Source organism: Anolis carolinensis, chromosome 6 (genome assembly GCF_035594765.1).
Source record: "Anolis carolinensis isolate JA03-04 chromosome 6, rAnoCar3.1.pri, whole genome shotgun sequence".
Taxonomy (NCBI): domain Eukaryota; kingdom Metazoa; phylum Chordata; class Lepidosauria; order Squamata; family Dactyloidae; genus Anolis; species Anolis carolinensis.
This window is the reverse complement of record NC_085846.1, coordinates 87,130,737-87,152,561: the sequence shown is the minus strand read 5'-3', so window position 1 is coordinate 87,152,561 and position 21,825 is coordinate 87,130,737. Positions and strand designations below refer to the sequence as shown.

The window sequence follows — 21,825 nt, the reverse complement described above, 5'->3', positions numbered from 1 at the left end:
GTAATTTTATTGGTATCTATTTTTATTTCTGAAATTTACCACCCTCGGCTTATACTGGAGTCAATGTTTTCCCAGTTTTTTTGTGGTAAAATTAGGTGCCTTGGCTTATTTTCGGGTCGGCTTATACTCGAGTATATATGGTAGACTTAAACTGAATCCACCTGCTTCTCTCTCAAGCTAGCTTTTGCTCTGCAACTGACAAGTCCCAACTGTCAGTGACATGTGCTTCCTGATTCCATCAGGAAGAGTGGCCTCCCTCTTGACAGATAGCTCCTTCAGCTTAGCTGCCAAACCACAAAGCTAGATATCATTTTGTTACACCTCCCATTTTTTGATTGGAATCTCTGCAATAGCAGGGTTTAACTATGATGATAGATCAAGGGCACCAACATGGCAGCTACATTTTGTGAAGACGAGAGCCTCAGGAGTAGAAGGGTGAGAGACTGCAAGGGAAGGTTTTTCTTCATTTTGTCTTTCTGTTTTTCATTTCTTCTGAAAGTTAGTAGAGTGGGAAGGAAGGAAAATGAGACTGGGAAGTCACTTTTAAGATGTAATTAATGGTTTCTGGAGTAATGTATCTTGTCTTATCTGAAGTAAAGTTTAGCTCGTTTGCCCTCATCTTTTATTTATTTATTTATTTATTTATTTATTTATTTATTTATTTACAGTATTTATATTCTGCCCTTCTCACCCCAAAGGGGACTCAGGGCGGATCACATTACACATATAAGGCAAACATTCAATGCCTTAACATAGAACAAAGACAAGACAAACATAGGCTCCGAGCTGGCCTCGAACTCATGATCTCTTGGTCAAAGTAATTTATTACAGCTGGCTGGCTGCTCACCAGCCTTCGCCACAGCCCGGGCCTATCCCTAAACTGACCAGACACCAGTTCAAGGACCCTGAAGACAACAGGGTTCCGGTACAGGAATTTTCCAAAATGTTTTTCTGAGAATGCCCAGAACAAAGAACATTGCCTTCTAAGCCCATCTCAGAAAGGTAGGCCAGATAGACATTATAACTGATGCTATCAAAACAGATGAGCAGTCCAGGAAAAAAATATGTCATGTTCCACTGTCCATCAGATTAACCAAGGCATTAGTGTCCTAGAGCCGGGCCAGCCATTATGTTGGAAGGGACCCATATAAGCAGTCTCTTCCAAGACATTTAATCTTTAGATCCCATCACAATTCCTTACTTGTTCAAAAGTTGTTGATAAGTTTCTTTTTCCTTTTCTTTTTCTTTTCATGGATGAAATCATTAATTAAATAATCAGAGAGATGCGACCACCAGAAAAATAAATATTTGAATACTCAGTCAAGACAAGATTGGCATAGTAAATGGTCTTGTTTAATCAACAAAACAGAAGGAAAAGATAGGTACAAAACTTTAAATCAGGCCTTCCAGACAATTAAATCAATGTATTGATTCAAGTAACCTAGATGGGGGTGGGAGGGGGGTTGGAAGAGGGTTGTAAGGGTGGGTGGAATGCGGGGTTAAAAGGGGTAATTAATTAAGATATATGGTAAAGGGAATCACAATTGGAACCTGTATCCCAGTCATAAAGTTTGTAATCAGTTTTTGTGTTATCTTTTAGATGGCAAAGGTTTGCAGTGTATCGTTTTGTTATCTGTATGAAGAAATAATTTTTTTAAAAAAAGTTGTTGATAAGTAAATCGGATAGTAGTGTCTAAATTAGATTTTGTTAGCAACTTTACGAGGACATAAAAATTACATCTTCCCAACAGGCTCTATAGTCCATTTTTTCACCCTTTGTTCTTGCCTCCAAGTTGTTTCCAACCCTAAGGCAAACCGATCATGGGGGTTTCTGGGGCTGAGAGAGTATGCGAATTACCGAAGATCACCCAGTTGGTTTTTGTGGCTGAATGGAGAATCAAACCCTGGTCTCCAGAGTCTAAAGGTGCATCTACACTGAAGAATTAATGCAACTTGATGCCACTTTAACTGCCATGGTCCAATGCCCTGGAATTTTTACTACTGTAGGTTTTTAGCTTTCTCTGCCAAAGGATGATGGTGCTCATCAAATTAGAACTCCCTTAATCCCATAGCATTGAGTAATGACAGTTAAAATAGTGTCAAACTACATTAATTCTACAGTGCAGATACACCCATACTCCAACACTCAAGTCACCCTCGCCCTTAGTTTGTCTTATTTTACCCAGGAAGAGGAAGAGAACAATTGTTAGACTTCACTCCTGCTAGCAGCTTGTCTGTCTTCTCAAATTGCACAACCTGAGAACAAAAAGAATATTAATGGCTAAGAGCTAGATCATAATTCTTGTATCTACATTCTTCCCTCCTATCTTCCAGGAGCCAGTGTAGCCGCAAGACATTCACTTTCAGTTCCATAAAAAAGCTAAATGAAGTAACATGGCTAGAATGAGCATGTGATCGCTTTAGGTATCATTTTTCTAAATATAGCTAAAGAAACAGATCCTCTAATTTCTTCCTTCTGCCTTTATATATATGAATACATTTTCTTTGATTATAGTTCAATGTAATTGAGTATAGTTTGTATTTGACACACTTGACAATCTATTTTCAGATTTTAAAAGAACAGTTTAAACTGTGTGGCTTTAAGATAGAGAAAGAAGTCACAGATTTGTACCTTGGTGAAAAGTAAGTAAAAGGGTTTGACTGACTAATGCTTGTTTAATCCGTCCCCAAATTAAAAACTTAACACTTTTGTATGAATGAACTTGGGAACTCATTTGTTAGCATCTTTAAAGTATGAAAAAACATATACCATATATACTCGAGTATAAGCCGACCTGAATATAAGCCGAGACACCTAATTTTACCACAAAAACTGGGAAAACTTATTGACTCGAGTATAAGAAGAGGGTGGGAAACGCAGCAGCTATGGGTTAATTTCAAAAATAAAATAGATATTAATAAAATTGCATTATTTGAGGCATCAGTAGGTTAAATGTTTTTGAATATTTATATAAAACTGTAATTTAAGATAATAACAAGACTTTAATAAGATAAGACAGTCCAACTCTGAATACCTATATACTCAAGTATAAGCTCACTCGAGTATAAGCCGAGGGGAGCTTTTTCAGCCCTAAAAAAGGGCTGAAAAACTAGGCTTATATTCAAGTATATACAGTATTTCTTTTTATTACTTTGAAAACCTAAAATTGGATTTTGTCTCTTAAAGAGAGATAAAGTATAGATTCACTCTTTTGTTATTCTTATATAGAGACATGTTAAAATTGTAGCCTAAATTTTAACATTTAATGAATTATACATTATTGCTTTGTGTAGAATAATGAAAATTCCCCACTAAGCAAAAATGCATGCCTGTATAAGGATGACTTCTTCTCTCATCACTCTCATTTTTTTCTTATAAATGCCATGTTCATGGCCAGATGTATAGATCTGTGTTTTTAAAAAGCATGCTTCATGTAAATCCTGGTAAAGCAGGATTCTGGAGGCAGCTACTGTTTACCTTCCCTGTTGTAAGCAGGCACACATAGCGTACATCAAAACCATTCTAATAATACAGTTTGACACCACTCTGACTGCCATGGTTCAATGCAGTGGAATCACAAGAGTTGTAGTTTTAGAAGATCTTCAGCCTTCTATGCCAAATGGTATTGATGCCTCACCAAAGTAAGACTCCCATGATTTCATAGCATTGAGCCATGGCAGTTAAAGTGGTGTCAAACTGCATTCATTCCACAGTGTAGATGCACCCACAATTACCCTAGGACCAACTAGGACAGTGAGTTACTTTACTCCTGTAATCTTCCCACCGCTGTCAATGATGTATCGCTAATTTATTTTGTGATTTCTATTAGTCAGAGCTCAGTCATAACACATGCAAAAATAAAAAAAAATGTCATCTGGAAGCATCTTATCAGTCTGACTCGATAAATTCCCATCTAATTGACAACCATGTGCCTTCCAAATAAGAATTGTTCATCTTGTTTGCAATTTTGTACAAAAGTACCTGTGTAAAAGATTCCTGATTTGCTCATTCAGTGAAGAATCAAGAAGCTGTATTGTAGGCAAATGTCTTGATAATGTCTTGATTAAGCAAAAATGTAATGGTCCATACTGGACCACCAGAAATAGATTCTCCAAAATGAGCCAAGGAAACAAAAAAGTATGTAAAATTCATTTATTTTCAGGCAATGGTTTTCTTATACAGGGTGTTTGTAAAATAACCCCCTATTCACCATTTCATTTAAATGTTGAATAGGGAGTTCTTTTTCAAACACCCTGTATTTAGAAAGAGTCCATGGCAGAGCTTGTATGCCAAGTATTATAGCATAATATCTAAGTATGTATCAGAAGTTGAAGTTACGTGCATTTTGTTTCAGAGGACTAAAAGAAGTTCCCGATTTATCCCAGTTCAAGATACTAACATATTTATGGGTAAACGATAATAAGGTAAGAAAAAATAATGTTTTCATGTGTTCCTGAGAAAAAGCAAGACCTTAAATAAATTTTGGATTGGGTGTAGGATGTGTGTCCTCCAGATTTTGGTGGAATATAGCTCCCATTAGTCTAATTTGAGGATCGTGTTTTGGAGGACTACAAATTCTGTGTCTGTTAAATGTATTTAAAAGGCAACTTGTGGCCAAAAAACATCAGAGTGGATGGTTCACCAAGATCCAAAGAACCTGCGGATGTTATACACCACTGTCCTAATCCTTGCTCCTTGAACTGTCAGAAGTATGAAGATAGGAGTAGGAGCTCCAAGAGACACAAGCTTCAGCAGGTGAAGCTTGTGACCATGTTTCGTGATGGGCAATACCTGCTGATATCTTTTTTGAAACTCTTAAAAGTAGAAGAGGTTTCTCTAGTTTTCACACTAGCAACCATAAATCAATTCAAATAGTTTTAGTGTCCAAAATTGCCTATAAATATGTTTGCAGAAATGTCTAATGAAAATATATTTCATACAGAGTACTACAGAATGAAAACAAATGAATAGAAGATTCTAGATTTCAATCTGTTATGTTGATCACATTCTTATACATTCACATCTGGATGTGACTAGGTGAGAAAGGGGGGTGTCTTGAACACTTCCTATGTTTTCCTTCGAATGTTCAGAATCAAAGACTTTTTGATTCCAGATTTTTACAGACTTACTTTAAGTAAAATTATATAAGCCATAATACAGTATACAATTATTTGAATTGATTCTATAATTTATGAAGTATAAAGAATAGCACATACCTGAATGTATGTGTTATTCTTTATATATATTTACTAACATCCCAGAGAAGACTTTAAAATGTTAAGGGATTTAAATGCATTGGGTTTTGAAGAAGTAAACTTCATCTCACAGCATTTTAGGACATGTCTCTTTCATACTCTGTAGATTAGAACATAAAACTACATGTTTGTTTTATAGATATTTTTTTTAAATTGGCCCCATGTGAATTTTAAATACTAGTTTCTTTGTGACCCATGCTTACATCTTTATGGAAACATGTATAGTTGAAACAATGAAGTGTTCTTTAAAAGCCTTGAAAACTAACAAAACTGTAGGCTTTTTTGGACTACATCCCACTAATGGGAATCCTGCAAACTGTTGTTGAACACAGCAAAGATATAAAGCAGGTGGGAGAAAGGGCAAAAGGTCTGATGATAATAATTCAGTGGAATTCAGAACTAAAAAGACACACTAAAAGATGGAGTGTACAAAAGCTAAGAGGTGGAGAAAAACTGGATATGGAGAGATAACACAAATTGGGAAGCAAAAGAATGCTTTGAAGCCTAAAGCAGAAAATCTCACAGGTGCCTCTCTTCCCCCATCCCTCCTGGCATAAAAAATGAAATAATAATGTAATGCCCCTTTGTAAAACACAAAATTATCTGCCTGACTGTTCCTAATGATAGGGCCAGGTCTGAATGAAATACCTATGGTTTCAGCATCCCATCCATTTCCTTTTTGCTACCGAAGAAATGTATACTTCATAAATTATAGAATCAGAGAACAGCTGTTTGCTTTACCTTTCTGCCTTATTTTGGAATGAGCTGTATGCAATGCTACCTTGAAAAGAAAACTGGGCAGATCTCATTAATCATGTTGATTTAAAAATGATTTTCAAAGATAATTTGGTCAGTAAGACAGCAGAATGAAATGTGAAATATGTGTTATACTATAACTATTTAATATTTGATATAAAAGAGCTACACATTTAAAAATTGGTTTTTTTGTAGTTAAAAATTTCCTCAAGACCATTTGAATTAGAGAGTGGGCCAAGTATGGCCCAGGGCTAGTTCTGTGGTGCCCAGGAGTCAAAAAAATTACTCTCAAGTACCTTTTGGGGTCTGGAGGGCAGTTTTCCACATTTTTTGACCAGATGAGGCTTAATCTGAAATAGCGAGTCCAATTTGTGCCATTAAAAAGGGTCTCTCTGGCTCCCAAAGAGAACGAGCGAGCCTAAAACATGGTGAAAACTCTTCTATGTCTTCTTTTTACTGTCATTTGTGGAGGGTTCAAGTCTTGTGGAGAAGCTAATGTGGCCGTTAAGCTTCCACGGTTGCTCACTGATTTACTTCTGCAAAGTCTGTAGAAGAAACCCCTCAACAATATAATGATGTAATAGTAATATTCAACTTTTCACCTTTTAGATTCAGAATCTGGCTTTCTTGAAGCACAACTTTTGCATGGCAGAACTATACCTTAACAATAATGAGATCAGAACTATAGAAGGTACTGCATTAACATTATCTTTTTGGGAATACAAAAGTCTTGGTATGCCTGTGAATTTCTATGAATGTTCACAGATACGGCATTTGCAAGGCTTGCTAAACAGGCTGATTTTTCCTTTGCATGAAGTACAGCAGAAGCATTTTCTGCAGAGTCCACTGGAAACACTGCATGTTGTTGTTATTAGATTTATGTGATGTTTAAAAAAGCCACTAGGCCACTGGTTCTCAACCTGTAGATCCCAGATATTTTGGCCTTCAACTCCCAGAAATCTTAACATCTAGTAAACTGGCTGGGATTTCTGAGAATTGTAGTCCAAAACACATGGGGACCCACACACTGAGAACCACTGCACTAGGCTGTTTTACTGTTGTCAAATATCTCATGCCCCCAACACTGTGTTAAGGTGATCCCATTTGGGGCCAGGACCCACAGTTTAAGAAGCAGTGCTTTATGTGGTCTAGCAATCTGAACAGGTTCAATTCATTTGGAAGATTTCAAATATGGTTGCATACAAATGTCTCACCTTATGTATGTGATGTTTACAGCAATGATTTTCTATGTGGTCAAAGTACCGTATATACTTGAAGATAAGCCGAGTTTTTCAGCCCTTATTTATGAGCTGAAAAAGCCTCCCCCGGCTTATAATCGGGTCAAGGCAGGCAACAGATCCTGCAGGCTATTGCTTGCAATATGTGATCTATTTCTCTCTTCCCCTACCTTATCAGTGTGTTTACTTTTGCAAAGCCTCCCTCCTCATTAACCCTCTGCAAACTTTTGCAATCTCTATGTACCTTTATATGTGTATCTATTTATATACATTAATTTTATATATGAATTTCCCCTTATATGTTTGCAGGTCTTTGCAAATCCTTTATACATATAGATCCATGTACCTGTGTATCTGTAGCCATACATATACATTATTTTTATATATGAATTTACCCTCATATGTTTGCAAGTCTCTGCAAATATCTATATAAAGAGAGATGTCTGGATAGATATGAATATACAGTAGAGTCTCACTAATCCAAGCCTCGCTTATCCAAGCCTCTGGATAATCCAAGCCATATTCGGGCTTGGCCCCATGTAAGCCGCCCTGAGTCCCCTCCGGGGAGATAGAGGCGGGGTATAAAAATAAAGTTATTATTATTATTATTATTATTATTATTATTATTATTATTATTGTAGTCAATGTTTCCAATATATCGTGATATTTTGGTGCTAAATTCGTAAATACAGTAATTACAACACAACATTACTGCGTATTGAACTACTTTTTCTGTCAAATTTGTTGTATAACATGAAGTTTTGGTGCTTAATTTGTAAAATCATAACCTAATTTGATGTTTAAAAGGCTTTTCCTTAATCCCTCCTTGTTATCCAAGATATTCGCTTATCCAAGCTTCTGCCGGCCCGTTTAGCTTGGATTAGTGATGGCATCACGGCGACCCACAAAACAATAAAACTACAGGCCCCCCAACCTCGAAATTTGACGACACAACCCATCATCCATGGCTCTAGGTTGATACAACAAAAAGAAAAGAAAAATAACTTTTCCACTTATAGAGCCAGTTTATTACTTTTCTTTGAAATACGGTAAATATTCAAAAACATTTAACTTACTGTTGCCTCGATTAATGAAATTTTATTGGTATCTATTTTTATTTTGAAATTTACCCGTAACTGCTGCATTTCCCACCCTCGGCTTATACTCGAGTCAATAAGTTATCTCAGTTTTTTGTGATAAAATTAGGTGCCTCAGCTTATATTTGGGTCGGCTTATACTCGAGTATATACGGTAAGTGCATCATATTTAGCTTGTAGCCTTGTGGAGTTTTCTCAAAGCCTAGATGTTGGCAGCCTAGTAAATCCTAAACTGCATGGAAGTACTTCTTGGCAATCTTTCTCAAAAGCAGTTCATTGTTGAGTAAGTGGTGGTGGCTAGGTTGATCTTTAGATTGTCATTGTTGCAGTCAGTAAAGTTCAACATCAACTTCAACAGATATATGGTGAAGAGCATATTTTGCAGTCCTCAGAAATGCTGCTTTACCAGACTGCTAATAGTATTCCAGAGTGAATTGAAGCAACAGATCAAGCCAATGATCCCCAGATATATTGTCCTGATAGCTGTGGATGATGGCAGTCATAATCCAAGAGTACTAAACTGTAAGAGCACAGGAAAGGCAATATAATCATTGTTGTGATTTTCAGGTGCTCTGAAACACATGCGTTCCTTGAAGATCCTGTTTCTACACAACAACCAGCTGAGAAACCTAGAGACATCTGTGAAAGAGCTGCATAGAATGAGAGGTTTACAGACCTTGAGTAATAATGTATTTTTTCTTGCTCTTTCTACACATATTCACTGTTCCCCTTTCAGGCTAAATGCCCCAAATGCAGCCCTAAAGACACCAGATCCTATCTGATTTTAGAAATTAAGCAGGATTAGCCCTGGTTGGTATATGGATGGATGGCTGCCAATGAATACCAGGTACAATCGGCTCTATTTCAGAGGAAGGAAGTGGCAAAACCATCCCTGAGAAGCTCTTACTTACGAAATTCCTATGAAATTCATAGACGACTTGAGGGCAGGTGCACACAAACACATGCCCTTTCAATGCACTTCATTGAAGGAAATGGAGACAAATAATTCAACCATTTTTTTAAAGTGTCTTCTGCTGAGCAAATAGATTATATAATTAAACATTCCAGTAAACGTTTTAACTAGTGTATTAATTAAACAAACAAAGAAATCTGGCTATAGTCAGCAGAGCACAGTATAGATGAAAATGCCTTAGACGCTGAAATTTCATATGAAGATAAGCAAGACAGTGCTGGCGCCACACAGTTTTGCTGTATGCAATTGCCTCCAGGGAAACAGAATTATATACTGTTAACCTGTTGAAAGTGAAAGTGTAAGCAATCTTTTCTCCCACTTTTTTTTGCCTAAAGGAATGCACTCATACATCATATTAGGCTTTCAGAACTTTTCAGAAGTTGGGACTAATTTAATGCTTCAGTCAAGTAATTAGTGGAGGTGTTTAATATCATTCAACTGGCAGATCGCGGGCTGAATTTTTGATGGCAAGAAATGTAAAGATGACTTGAACCTGAAGTTGAGCCAAGTTGAAGTTGAAAGCAAGGCAAATGTCAGAAGGATCCTATGCCAGTCACATTACACTAACATGTTTCATTATAGGTTATGCTTTAAAAATGTGATTTTATCGCTCAGTTTTAAAATATCATATATGATGCTTGATCAGTTTCCAATTTCTCCAGCTATGTCTTGCACATTTTGGTGATGGGGGTAGCTATATTGTTGGACAAAGTGAGACATCAGTCTCGGTTGGTAGATGCCGGGGAGGAGGAGAGACCTGAAATGAAGTTCTGAATGTAACATTTTAATTTTTACTTATTGTAATTATGAATCTTTTAACTGTTTTAACATATGTTGGTTATTTGTTCGAATTCCTCATCCAGAAGAGTTGGAATATATACGTTTTCATTCTAAATGCATAACATATCAGTTGCAACAGGATTCTACTAAAAAGAAATACATCACATAGAGCAAATGCTGTCTGTTTCTGCTTCAGATTGACATAGGCCCAAAGGCAGCAAAGGCAGACAGCTGTAAAATGTATAGAACTATTTCTCTATTATAGATAAGATGAAGAAAAATTGAACAGACTAATTACTATCAGTTGTGTATAAAGTATGCTTTAGATTGTCTCCAAAGATACACTTAAATCTAGTACAAGGTTGGCACGGAGGTATCAACAGAACTTCCTCCTCTTCCATTGTCTTTTCACAGCCTTCTGGCTTTGAGAGCAAGTTTTGGTGTGTACAAGGACTCTTCCTCCTGAACCAGTGGAAGATTAATCTAGTGTTGGATGCACAATTGGCTTGATTCTAATGACTGGAATTCTGCAACACACTATGGACCTCATCCCATTTGGGGGGAAAGCAGCAGGAATAATCTTCTTTGTGTGGTGTTTCATGGGGTTTCATCTTTAAAGGAGAATTTATTCATTCCCATCACATAAGATTACCTCCTCCTGCTTCTAGCTTAAACATCTACTTAATTCCCATCACACGGGCAGGCAATGCCTCCTCCCATTTCAAGGATACCAGCACACTTTTTCAAGCAGGCATCCTTTTTGAAACACCACTTGGGATCATTTGATCCCTCATTCCCTAGAGGAGACATAAGGCATCCTTTTTAAACACTTCTTTCAGTGGGACCCACACAATATTTAAACCACAAATGGAAACAGAAGGAGTGTTAGCAGTCTGTCCACATGAACATCCACATTTTCACTAAAATGATTTAAAACTGAGAAATCTGACAGTTCCCATTCCACCTTGATTGAATTGTTGATTGCTCCACAACTCCAAAACCTTCTGTTTCTACACACTTCAGAAACTGAATCTCCCAGGAAGTACTCTTGCATCATGTGATGGCCTCCGTGGGACTCCATCTTTATCATGTCTTTAAAGTATGCAGAAATGGAGAAAGCCAGCATTTGATTAAGTCAATGTGATAGTCCATTTGTCCCATGCAGCTTTTTTCAAGTTTGCACAGTGAAAGCAAAGGGGAAAGCAAAAAACAATTAAAAAAAACAGCCCCCTCCATAGAGGAGGGTGTCAGCTCTTGAGCAACCCAACTCTTCAGTGCCTGGATTTTTGATGCTAAAGATGTTCTGGGAATAAGCTGGATGAGTTTCCCTGTGTGGAATGGGAGGCTTTCTAAGACAGCCTTCTCAGAGCATCTGTAAAGCAGGCACTGCAAAGGTAGACTCCAGACAAGTTGTCATCTTCTTGTCTGGACAGGAATAGAAATAGCAAAATAACCTTCCCCCTACTTCCACTTCACCCACATTGTTTCTACTGTTGCTGTTGTTACACCTGCCATTCATGCCAGACTAACCTACATACTCATGTATGTCTAGAAATATTAGTTAAAAAATCAACCCTGGATCAACTTATCCAAGGGCCAATGTAAGTACTATACTTTACTTCTTATATAAAAAAGAATCATGCCCTACTCTGAGTCAAGTGGCAAAAGCAAAGATCTTAGTTCACCCCAGGAAAACCTAAAGGAGACACTGACCCCTTTTCCTCTCTCTGCCATAGTGCCATTTCTGCCCTTTTTGAATGCCAATGGAAATGCTGTTGATGGGATCATGGGTCGATGGTCCCCTGAGGCAGCATTGGTCCTTTCCCCTCTCCGTGAAATAACCCTTGACTTACCCATAGGCCATATCAAAATCCATGATTTAGCCCCCAAAATGTGTTCATGGGGTCAACTTATACATGAGTATAAATGGTAGTTAATAGCAGCCCATAGGAGTTTGATCACGATTTACTTGCTAGCTGAAGATGACATCGAGCACTAAGGCTAGGTAAAGGTAGAGGTTTTCCCCTGATGTTAAGTCCAGTCGTGACCGACTCTGAGGGTTGGTGCTCATCTCCATTACTAAGCCAAATAGCCGGCGTTGTCCGTAGACACCTCCAAGGTCATGTGGCCGGCATGACTGCATGGAGCGCCGTTACCTTCCCACCGGAGCGGTACCTATTGATCTACTCACATTTGCATGTTTTCGAACTGCTAGGTTGGCAGGAGCTGGGACTAACAGCAGGCGCTCATTCCGCTCCTGGGATTTGAACCTGGGACCTTTCGGTCTACAAGTTCAGCAGCTCAGCGCTTTAACACACTGCGCCACCACTAAGGCTAATAGAAGCAAATTCATGAAATCACCATAAAATCCTGCTTGCACAGTATTGCTTTGACTGTGTGTTCCTGCACGACAGGGGGTTGGACTGAATGGCCCTTGTGGTCTCTTTCAACTCTATAATTCTATGAAATGCTGTCTCTATTGAAGTCCATGACTAACTTGCCATGATTTCAGTTGTTTGGCCCCATCATATTTAAATGGAAAAATCAGGTATCTATCCTATCTACCTATCCAAAACAATATCTAGGTTTTTTTAGAAAACAAATGTTTTTGGGGGTTTTTTCCCCTACATACAGAGTTTTGTTCCATGTACATGATTTATCAATATTCGCTGTCTCTGGAGGTATTATTTAGTATCTACTTGATTGCTATAAAAGTGATGTTCTTTCTACTGCTGCCATCTTGTGGTTCTTTCAATGCAGTTTATTAGAAAAATCTGTATTTTTCAACAAGGGAAGAATTCACAAATTGTCTGCTCTAAAACTTTATTGACATTGCACAGCATTATAGTTCAAATATAGATCTGGCCATTATTAAATTAAGCCACTGTATATTGAACTATCAGAAAGTTTGTGTACGCGTAACCACCAGAAAGCAACAGTATTATTCTCAGAAGCACATGTGGACAATTAAGGATTTTGGAAATCCAGATAAGAGATGCTTTATCTATAAAGTTTCATCCTATAATGACAGATTCATCCATCCAGAAACAAGGCTATCAATGGGTTCAAATTTCTGAGTATTCAAATAGATTAGTGCAGAATTAGGGTTTTTATACTCCAGGTTTTAGCAAATATTAAATTCATGTATAGATTGTTTTGTAGATTCCTAATTTTATATTTTTGTTTTATTTTTTTAAAAAAATAATTTGCTGATGTGTATTTATATTCCCCCTCCAACATACACATACATTGAAAACTGGAAAACTCATATTCCATCCTTAGATCTGGGAACTCTATACCCTACTACAAAAATATTATCAATAATAATATGGCAAAGAAATTAGCGTTTCCTGAATTAATCAAAATTCATCAGTTTTACTATGTTCATTTTGACAGACCTTTGCAAATCTCAGATGCCATCTCTGCCAAATCTGAATATTTGCCCAAATTGAACCAGACTGAATTGACAAGTTACAAAATCTCACAGCTGGGAACATAGAAATTGCAGTTCGATTATTTCTGTAGTCTCTATTTGCAAGATATACTTGAGATATTCTAGGACTGAAGTTGGTTTACATCTGTGGTTCCCAGCCTTTTTTTAACCAGGACTCACTTTGACCAGGGACTACTCTCCAACATTAGGAACAAAAGGGTTACAAATCAGTTTTTAGTCAGATTCGGTTTGGTTATTTGGGGTGCCGATTTCATTGGATAGACCACATCAGCTCTAGTTTATGATACAGAACATATGCCATCCAGTAGTTGCCATCTGGTCGCCCTCAGAAAACCATATTTAATAATTTAGAGTTGATGTGGTCAAGCCAATGCAATGGTCAGCTCTGTGGAAAGGAGCAGAAATAAAAATTAATAAAACCAACAAACAAATAAATAAAGAGGAAGGATTTTTGTGGACTGAATTTTCATTCTTGTGGCCGACAGGTTGAGAATCACTGGTTTACATTAATATGTGAGGGAGCACCACATAAGTGCAATGCATAATGGGGAAGTTGCAGATTACATCCCTGATCAGGGTTTCAAAGATTTTTCTTCCAGTTAATCATAAAGAATAAACATGAACTTCAAAGCCTCATCACACATTGTGTCACCAAAAGGCATTCATTCAACACCCCCCATGCATATCATAATGATTCACAATGTTCATGAAGAGGTACTTTCTGAATACAAATTGCAAAATTGTGTTTATATTGTATTTTGCTTTTAACTTTGTTCTTTTTGTTTCAATTTATACAGACCTGTTTAATAACCCTCTGTCACTAGATCCTAGATACCGTCTGTATGTAATATATCATATTCCCTCAGTAACACTACTTGACAGAAAAGGTAGAAGAATTTTTTTCTTCATAGGCATGTTTCTAATGGCACTGTTCTTTTGGCAATTCATTTATGCTATTTCTTAAACTGTTATGTACAGGAAAAGTTACTGCTTGATTTTGTTTTGAATTTAGTTTTGTCTTATCTCTTTAAATTCAGAATCTTTAATACTAAAAATATATATTTCATTTATCTGCTATAAAAGTAGACTTACTTTATGAAATCTACTTAGATGTGAATTTACATCTCTAGCATAGTTAAATGCAATTCTAATTGCTAGTTTTTTCAGTTTCCAGAGGGCCAGCCACATTAATTATAGCATGTGCATTTATTATGGCATAATCTCTTCAGAAGTAGGGTCATTAAGTTCATAGATATTCATGGACAGAGAGAGAGGAGGGGGTATAAAATAAAAACAGCGAAATGGAATGGAAAAAAAGAAGATGTTGACAAGGGCTGAAATCCCCGATAGGCACCTAGTCCCACTATGGATTTTAGTCTGTTAAAGGAACAATTCAGGGTTACTGAACCTATGTTTGGGGTGAAGTTAGCTCCTTGGACATCTCCTTTAAAACTTGGATTACAATACAGAGCAAATTCGACATCTTAAATCATGTGGAAGACACCATTGCATGTGTGCCCAACTGATATCACTGGAGATCTATAGATGTTCTCATGATGTGACTATGTTGTAAATTAGCAACTAGTATTGCTCAATGTCCAATTTGAAAAGCAAGTCCTTAGCCACACCCAAACTAGCTGTCTCTATACTTTGTCTTATCAGAAAGCACTCTGGTTTCTCCTTTGAGATAATTGCAGAGCCAGGCTCAGTCCTTATATTGGATTTTCCACACCTTTCCACTGACTCCTGTTCTAAGGCCCAACAATTTTTATATTTAGCTATTTGCCCTCTGTAACTCTCAGTCCAACATCTCTTCAAGGGTTCTTACCTAGTCTTGTGGAACAGCTGTAAATTGGATTAATCCAGTACAAAACTGAGTTACAGTAACTTCAGTTTGATTACAGCTGCATAAGCCAGGAACTACTTTGGGTTGGATTTTATGAAGAGTGTTACATAAATGACTCATCACAAATTAAGTAAGAAGTCAATAAAAGTTAAGCAGAAAGTCTTCCATATTTTAACATGTGAAACAGATTTCACTGGGCTCAAAGTCCTTGGAGTGTCTTTGAGAACAACCTTTTATTGCTTATTTTCTTTGGGAGTAGATAAACCTTCTAATTTTTTTCAGACTAGACTTTATAACCTATGAAATGAAGCTTTCCACATAGTAGCAGTGGGAATTTGCTTTCCTTCTCTGTAACCAAATCAATTATAGGAGAAGTCAAGAGTATTTAAAAGGCAATTTGTAACACAGCAAGGGATCCTGCTACTGAGCAAAAATATCAGAAGTCCCACTGGGAGTAGTCAAAATGCATCCAACCTTGAGTCTACTAATATCATGCATGCCAGTCTATTTCTGTCCCAGAGCAGCTGTAGCTGATATAACAGATAACGCTGGAGAAAAAAGTACTCTGAACCATTGAGGTCATCTGGATTGCCATATCTGAAACTGGAAAGGGTTCTTGCACCTTTAATGATTTTGTAGAAAAGGGAATTTCAGTATGTGTTAGTTGTTAATTTCTTGGTTGGCAAGCAATCTCTTATATATAGGAATTAGAAGTACAGAAATTATCTCTGGTTTTCACTGTGGTTAACACTAGTTTCTAGTGATAATGATGGATAGATATAGAAGTGCAACCTTGTCTTTTGATGAGTAACAGGCCTATTCCCTTGAAACATGAGCCATTGTAGCCCACAAATTATGTCTATGATCAGGATTCAAGCTCAGTTTATGAAGCCCATTCATTAATTCAGGCTCTGGTTAAGAATTTGTGTGATCACAATTGATTCAAATGTGATGGGGAACTTTGTGTTTAGCATTTATTCTGTTCCATGCTTAAGACCCAGTAAACCTCTGCTCATCCCTTATTTTAGCTGATAAGCCAAGTGACCTTAAATTGGCATTAGGTTGAGCCTTTCCTCCAGTGCATTATTAGCAGATGGCTAAACTAAACTAAAAGACAACATATTTTGCAGAAGTAACTGGAAAAGAAAGAGAATCTGCTCTGCATATTTACAACCACAAGAAGACGCTTGTTCTCCAGTCTATAGGATTTGGGAAGAGAGTTGATGTCCCGCTGTTGCCTAAACCAAGATTTAGATTCCCACCTATCAAAGTGTTGCATGTGCCTCCAGGTATGTAACTATACTTTAAGAAAATAATACAGCCAAGTAATTCTTACTCACTCCTACACTCAAAATGCTTTTTGTAATGCCTAACCTCTATAATTTCTCACTTTAAGAGGTCTAGTTCAGGATTTTTTAATTGTTTTCTGTAATTTATACATTTAGGTAGAATTTTTATTTTATAAATTGTAGGGTAACTCTATAATTTACATATTTTTTGCTTTCCCTAATCTTGAATATTGACGTATTTAAGACTTTGAAAATAATGGTTATGAAAAATGCTAGAGATATCTCCGATAGTCCTATCTCCAAGTCCTTTTTTAGGTGAATGTGGGGGTTTTTTTGCAAAAAGATCCTGGTATTAGACCATACAGACATTTTGAATAAACTCACAGATCTCATTAGAAATTTCACATCACTGCTCACTTCTCCTTTTTCCTTAGTAATGTATAGCTAGGGAAAAAAACCTAGAAAAACATGACTTATAGACAGGGCTGGCCCCACCATAGAGGCCAGTGACGCTGCCGCCTCGGGCGCAGGTCCCGGGGGGCGCCGTCAGGCTGGGAGGGAGGCGGGGCACCGCTCTGACGGTGCCCCGCCGCCCGACCAGTGCGCCCTGGCCTTGTGGCTCCCTCTTTCGCCGCCCGGGGAGGGGAGGAGGGATCGCCTCCTTCCCTCCCCGGGCGGCGAAGCCTGCTTCTTTCGCCGCCCGGGGAGGAGGGATCGCCTCCTTCCCTCCCCGGGCGGCGAAGCCTGCTTCTTTCGCCGCCCGGGGAGGGGAGGAGGGATCACCTCCTCCCCTCCCCGGGCGGCGAAGCCTGCTTCTTTCGCCGCCCGGGGAGGGGAGGAGGCGATCCCTCCTTCCCTCCCCGGGCGGCGAAGCCTGCTTCTTTCGCCGCCCGGGGAGGGGAGGAGGCGATCCCTCCTCCCCTCCCTGGGCGGCGAAGCCTGCTTCTTTCGCCGCCTGGGGAGGGGAGGAGGCGATCCCTCCTTCCCTCCCCGGGCGGCGAAGCCTCCCTCTTTCCAACCCTGGCTGCGCCTCCCACGCTGCGTGGGAGGCGGGGCCAGGGCGAATAGCATGGGAGGCGGGGCCAACCCTGGCCCCGCCTTCCACCCAGCGTGCCCTGGCCCCGCCTCCCACGCAGCGCGGGAGGTGGGGCCAGGACACGCTGGTTGGGAGGCGGGGCCAGGGCGCAGGAGGCGGGGCCGGCGGGGGGCGCTTAATATTTAAATTTATCTCCGACCGGCCCTGCTCATAGATCAAATTGTTCAGTTTCAACTTTTGCTATTTAAGATGAATTATGTATAAGCATCATTTTAGTTATTTTCTATATGTCCCTTGAATAAAGTGGTATACAAACATTAATACCTTTTTGTAAACCTTTTTTTAGGTTGCGAATTTGGAAATCACCTGGTTAAGTAAGTTATAGATCACCATCTTCTTAACATTCAATTGCAGCAGTAGAATTAAAACCAATAGGTATAAAAGGATCTGGTGACACTGGCACCTTAAAAACTGACAAGATTTACTGTTCAATAAGCATTCTGCCCCAGTTCAGCAAATACATAAATTGTTCTCATGCTTTGGTTAAAAATTACAAAAATTCATGAAATATGGATATAGATAAAAGCCAAACCAACACATTTGCCCATCTGAACTTCATTTCAATTCATTCTTATCAGCTTGCAGTATTCAAGCTGACAAATTTGGGTTTTATTACAAGAAATAGCCAACGAGCTGGATGCCAATGAAGTAAAAATTAGTAACAAATACACATAGAACCAGAAAGTATAAAAGAAAACTATAGTGACTATTCACAGTTCCAGTAATATTCACAGTTCCAGTCTATTCACAGTTCCAGTCTTTGACAATTTTGCTTCTTCATTCAACACCTGTTCTGGGAAGAGAAAACCTTTATTCACACCAAAATAAACAACACAAAAAACCTCACCAAGCTAACTACAGACAATCAAGTTACAAAAAAGATAGTTTCTGTAGGTTTGTTCTTAAGTTGAATTTTATGCAAGTCAGGACTTAAGTGCAACTCCAGCCATATATATATATATATATACACACACACACACACACACGTGCGCGCGCGCGCTTTGGATAGCATACTTCTGTGGTGTTTGTTTTGCTGTCTGAGCTTGTTCAGAAAATGTCACTTCCATTTTGTCCCTGTGATAATTGGATTTTGAAAAAAATTTGCTTGTTTTGGAAACAAGGATTGATGAGAAAGCTTCATTGGAGACACCCTTTCCCCATAATAACTCTTTCAGGAGTGAATTTCCCTTTCTAGGGAAGGATTTCTCTAACTCCCTGCTGTATCACCCCCAATCTTAACTATGAATTGTTTGTAAGTCAAATGCTTGTAACTGTCTATGTCCAAAATGTGCAGATGCAGAAATATTCACAATATCTTGATTGTAGTAGGTCTTTTTGAGGAGGGAGTTTTGTGGGCTCTGGATAATGATATCAGACTGGGGAAGACTGGTGTATGAATATTATTGATGAGCAAAGCAAATTATCTTGCCCCATTTTCCCCTTTCTCTTGGCACTCTTTGGTGACATTTTCATTTTGGAAAGCCATCAGTACTTGATGGCAGTATGATACAGGCAGGTTTAAGCACTTCATAATTCCCCATGATTAGAGAGTCTTAAAAGGTGCACATCAATAGTAGTATGTACTCCTTGGCATTTATACCATCTTGTTTTGCTTCTATTGATTTTTACTTGTATTTTTCATAATCATGTGGTACAAAATCAACTATATCTGTAGTTTTCAACCTTTGGATCCCCAGATGTTTTGGCCTTCAACTCACAGAAATCTTAACAGCTGGTAAATTGGCTGGGATTTCTGGGAGTTGTAGGCCAAAACACATGGGGACCCACAGGTTTAGAACCAGCGATCTATACGGTACAGAATTATGTAATGCATTGGGTTCTATATATTGAGAAATCTGTTAGGATATTAATGTACATGTAGTATGGGAGAGAATTCTTGTCCTTTGCTAATTATGGGTGGCAATAATGTCTTTTGAAGAATTCCATTTGAAAATCCAGAAGATGCTGTCCGTCTGAGGGCCATGAAACGCTCTCTGGTGGAGTTCTCAACTGTGGACTGGGGGAAAATGCCTACCTATGAAGAAAGGCGTCTTGGCAGCCATCCAGAAAAAAGACTTGAGAAACTGACAATCAGATTCAGATAAGAGCATCTTTGCTTTGAAAGCAGTGCCCTTTAAGAACCCATCTTACTTTTACTCCTATTAAATGTTCTCATGACTCCCAGTTAATGACATTTCAGACTGAAATGTGTCAATTCAATTTCAGCACAGATAAAAAAGAGTTTAAAGTAGTGTTTCTCAAACTGTGCTCCTCCAGATGTTTTGGACTTCAGCACTCAGTTTCAAACAGCTGGTAAGCTGGCTGGGATTTCCGGGAGCTGAAGTCCAAAACACCTTGGAGGAGCAGGGTTTGAGAAACACTGGTTTAAACTATAAAGCATTTTCTAAAGATCTGATACATTTTTCATAGTTTGGTACTCAAACCTATGGTCCATAATTTCACAACTTGGTATTGATGTACAATACAACAAAGAATGTTTTAAGATGGACTCAGAAAATGAGGAAGACATGTCACAAAATTAATCCATAAAGAACAATGCTGCCATTGATATAGGCTATGCCACATATGGATGGGACAGACAGGGAAACAAGAAATAGCTTATTTCATTCTCATTTAGTCAGTTTAGAGTTTTGAGGTTCAGTGCACCAATAGCTGATGGCAAAATTGCAACTTTGTAAAGTTGATTAAAACCATTATGAGCAATTAAAAGAAAGCAACTCAATTATAAAAATGAAAAACAGTAGCAGCTGATGCCCCAACTTACATTATTGAAAGAATGAAGTTTGAAACAAATAGGACCTGGATACAATATGGCGCCAGAAGGGAAAATAAAGGTCTGTTAGTATAGTTGCATTGGATTTAACAGTTGAATTGGACAACAGGCTTGGATCCTTCTCTTAGGGTTCATCTACACGCACGCCTGTAGCGAGGTTTTTTTTTTTAGGGGTTCACCCCCCCCCCCCCGAAATTTTTCAAGTTATAAAAAAAATCTCGTTTGCTCATGAATTTTAACTGGTTAACCAAATCCCCATGCTAAGTCTATGAGATGCAAAACATTAAGAGTCCCTCCAGGCACTATCTCAAGCAGATATTGACAGGTTTGTAGCGAGGAGGGGTATGTGCTAGGGGTTCAACCCCCCCTGAAATTTTCAAAACCCCTCCCGAATTTTTTTTCTGGCTACGGCCCTGTCTACACGATAGAACTAATGCCATTTGATACCGCCTTAACTGCTATGGCTCAGTGTATGGATTCTTGGGATTTTTGGCTTGATTGGGCAAAGAAGACTCATGGGAATTGTAATACTAAAACTTCTGCCATTTCAGAGCATTTGATCATGGAAGTTAAAATGGTTTCAAACTGCATTAATTATACAATGTAGACAGGCCCTTATTCTTAAGTCTAGATATATATTTCTGCCACGTGCAAGATAATATATCCTAGGGCATTAATGCCATTAGATTCAGACCCATGTCTTTAAGTTTACTTCTGCAGCCAACCAAGACAGAGCATGTTAAAGATACAAGGCGACTACTAACTCTGGCACTCACCACTCCGGTGTATTTTGATGGTAGTCCCACAAATAGGACCTTGGAAACCAATCATGAGACTTGGATAGATGTTTATGAATGCAGACTGTCCTTCAAATCACCTAATCCTAAACTAAGATTTCATCATATTTAAAATGTGCTTGTTTAGAAACCCAAACACTATAGAAACCAATCATGGCCTCTTTATAAGATGTTTGATATTCAAACTAGACAATAAATACTTTAGATCTACAACTCCTGAAACTATGTAAGTAAAAATATTCCAGTATTTAAATATTCCAGCATTTAAATATTCTATCTGATGACATTACGTAAGATTTATAGAAAGTGGAAGACACTTGCACCAAGTCCTCATAAGAGCAGCAGGAAGACCACAGATAAGAATTAATGGATTTTCCCTAACACCTCTTGGCGAGTTCAGCATTCAACATAGGAGTTAATTCCAATTGATAGTACAGTGTTCCCTTACT

The 21,825-nt window shown here is 38.3% G+C and overlaps 1 protein-coding gene across 3 annotated transcripts; it reads left to right on the top strand.

The window, feature by feature from the left end:
• Nucleotides 1–203: 203 nt before the first annotated feature.
• Nucleotides 204–19,979, top strand: lrrc72 (leucine rich repeat containing 72). Of its 3 annotated transcripts, none has more exons than XM_062958068.1 (9): nucleotides 204–435; nucleotides 2,570–2,643; nucleotides 4,356–4,425; nucleotides 6,622–6,703; nucleotides 8,915–9,013; nucleotides 14,352–14,441; nucleotides 16,531–16,689; nucleotides 18,072–18,099; nucleotides 19,725–19,979. In XM_062958068.1, exons 1-9 carry the CDS (start codon nucleotides 391–393, stop codon nucleotides 19,888–19,890), a joined length of 813 nt encoding a protein of 270 aa, XP_062814138.1. In that variant the 5' UTR covers nucleotides 204–390; the 3' UTR covers nucleotides 19,891–19,979. The 3 variants fall into 3 exon arrangements, with proteins under 3 accessions (XP_062814138.1, XP_062814137.1, XP_062814139.1); XM_062958067.1 differs by having other exon boundaries at nucleotides 8,915–9,028; XM_062958069.1 differs by lacking the exon at nucleotides 8,915–9,013.
• Nucleotides 19,980–21,825: the final 1,846 nt, after the last annotated feature.

Coding starts and splice junctions, on each gene's coding strand:
- lrrc72 (XM_062958067.1), top strand. CDS start 391: ATGGCAGCTACATTTTGTGAAGACGAGAGCCTCAGGAGTAGAAGG. Junction 4,426..6,621: donor TATGGGTAAACGATAATAAG/GTAAGAAAAAAT, acceptor TTCACCTTTTAG/ATTCAGAATCTGGCTTTCTT. Junction 18,100..19,724: donor TTTGGAAATCACCTGGTTAA/GTAAGTTATAGA, acceptor TGTCTTTTGAAG/AATTCCATTTGAAAATCCAG.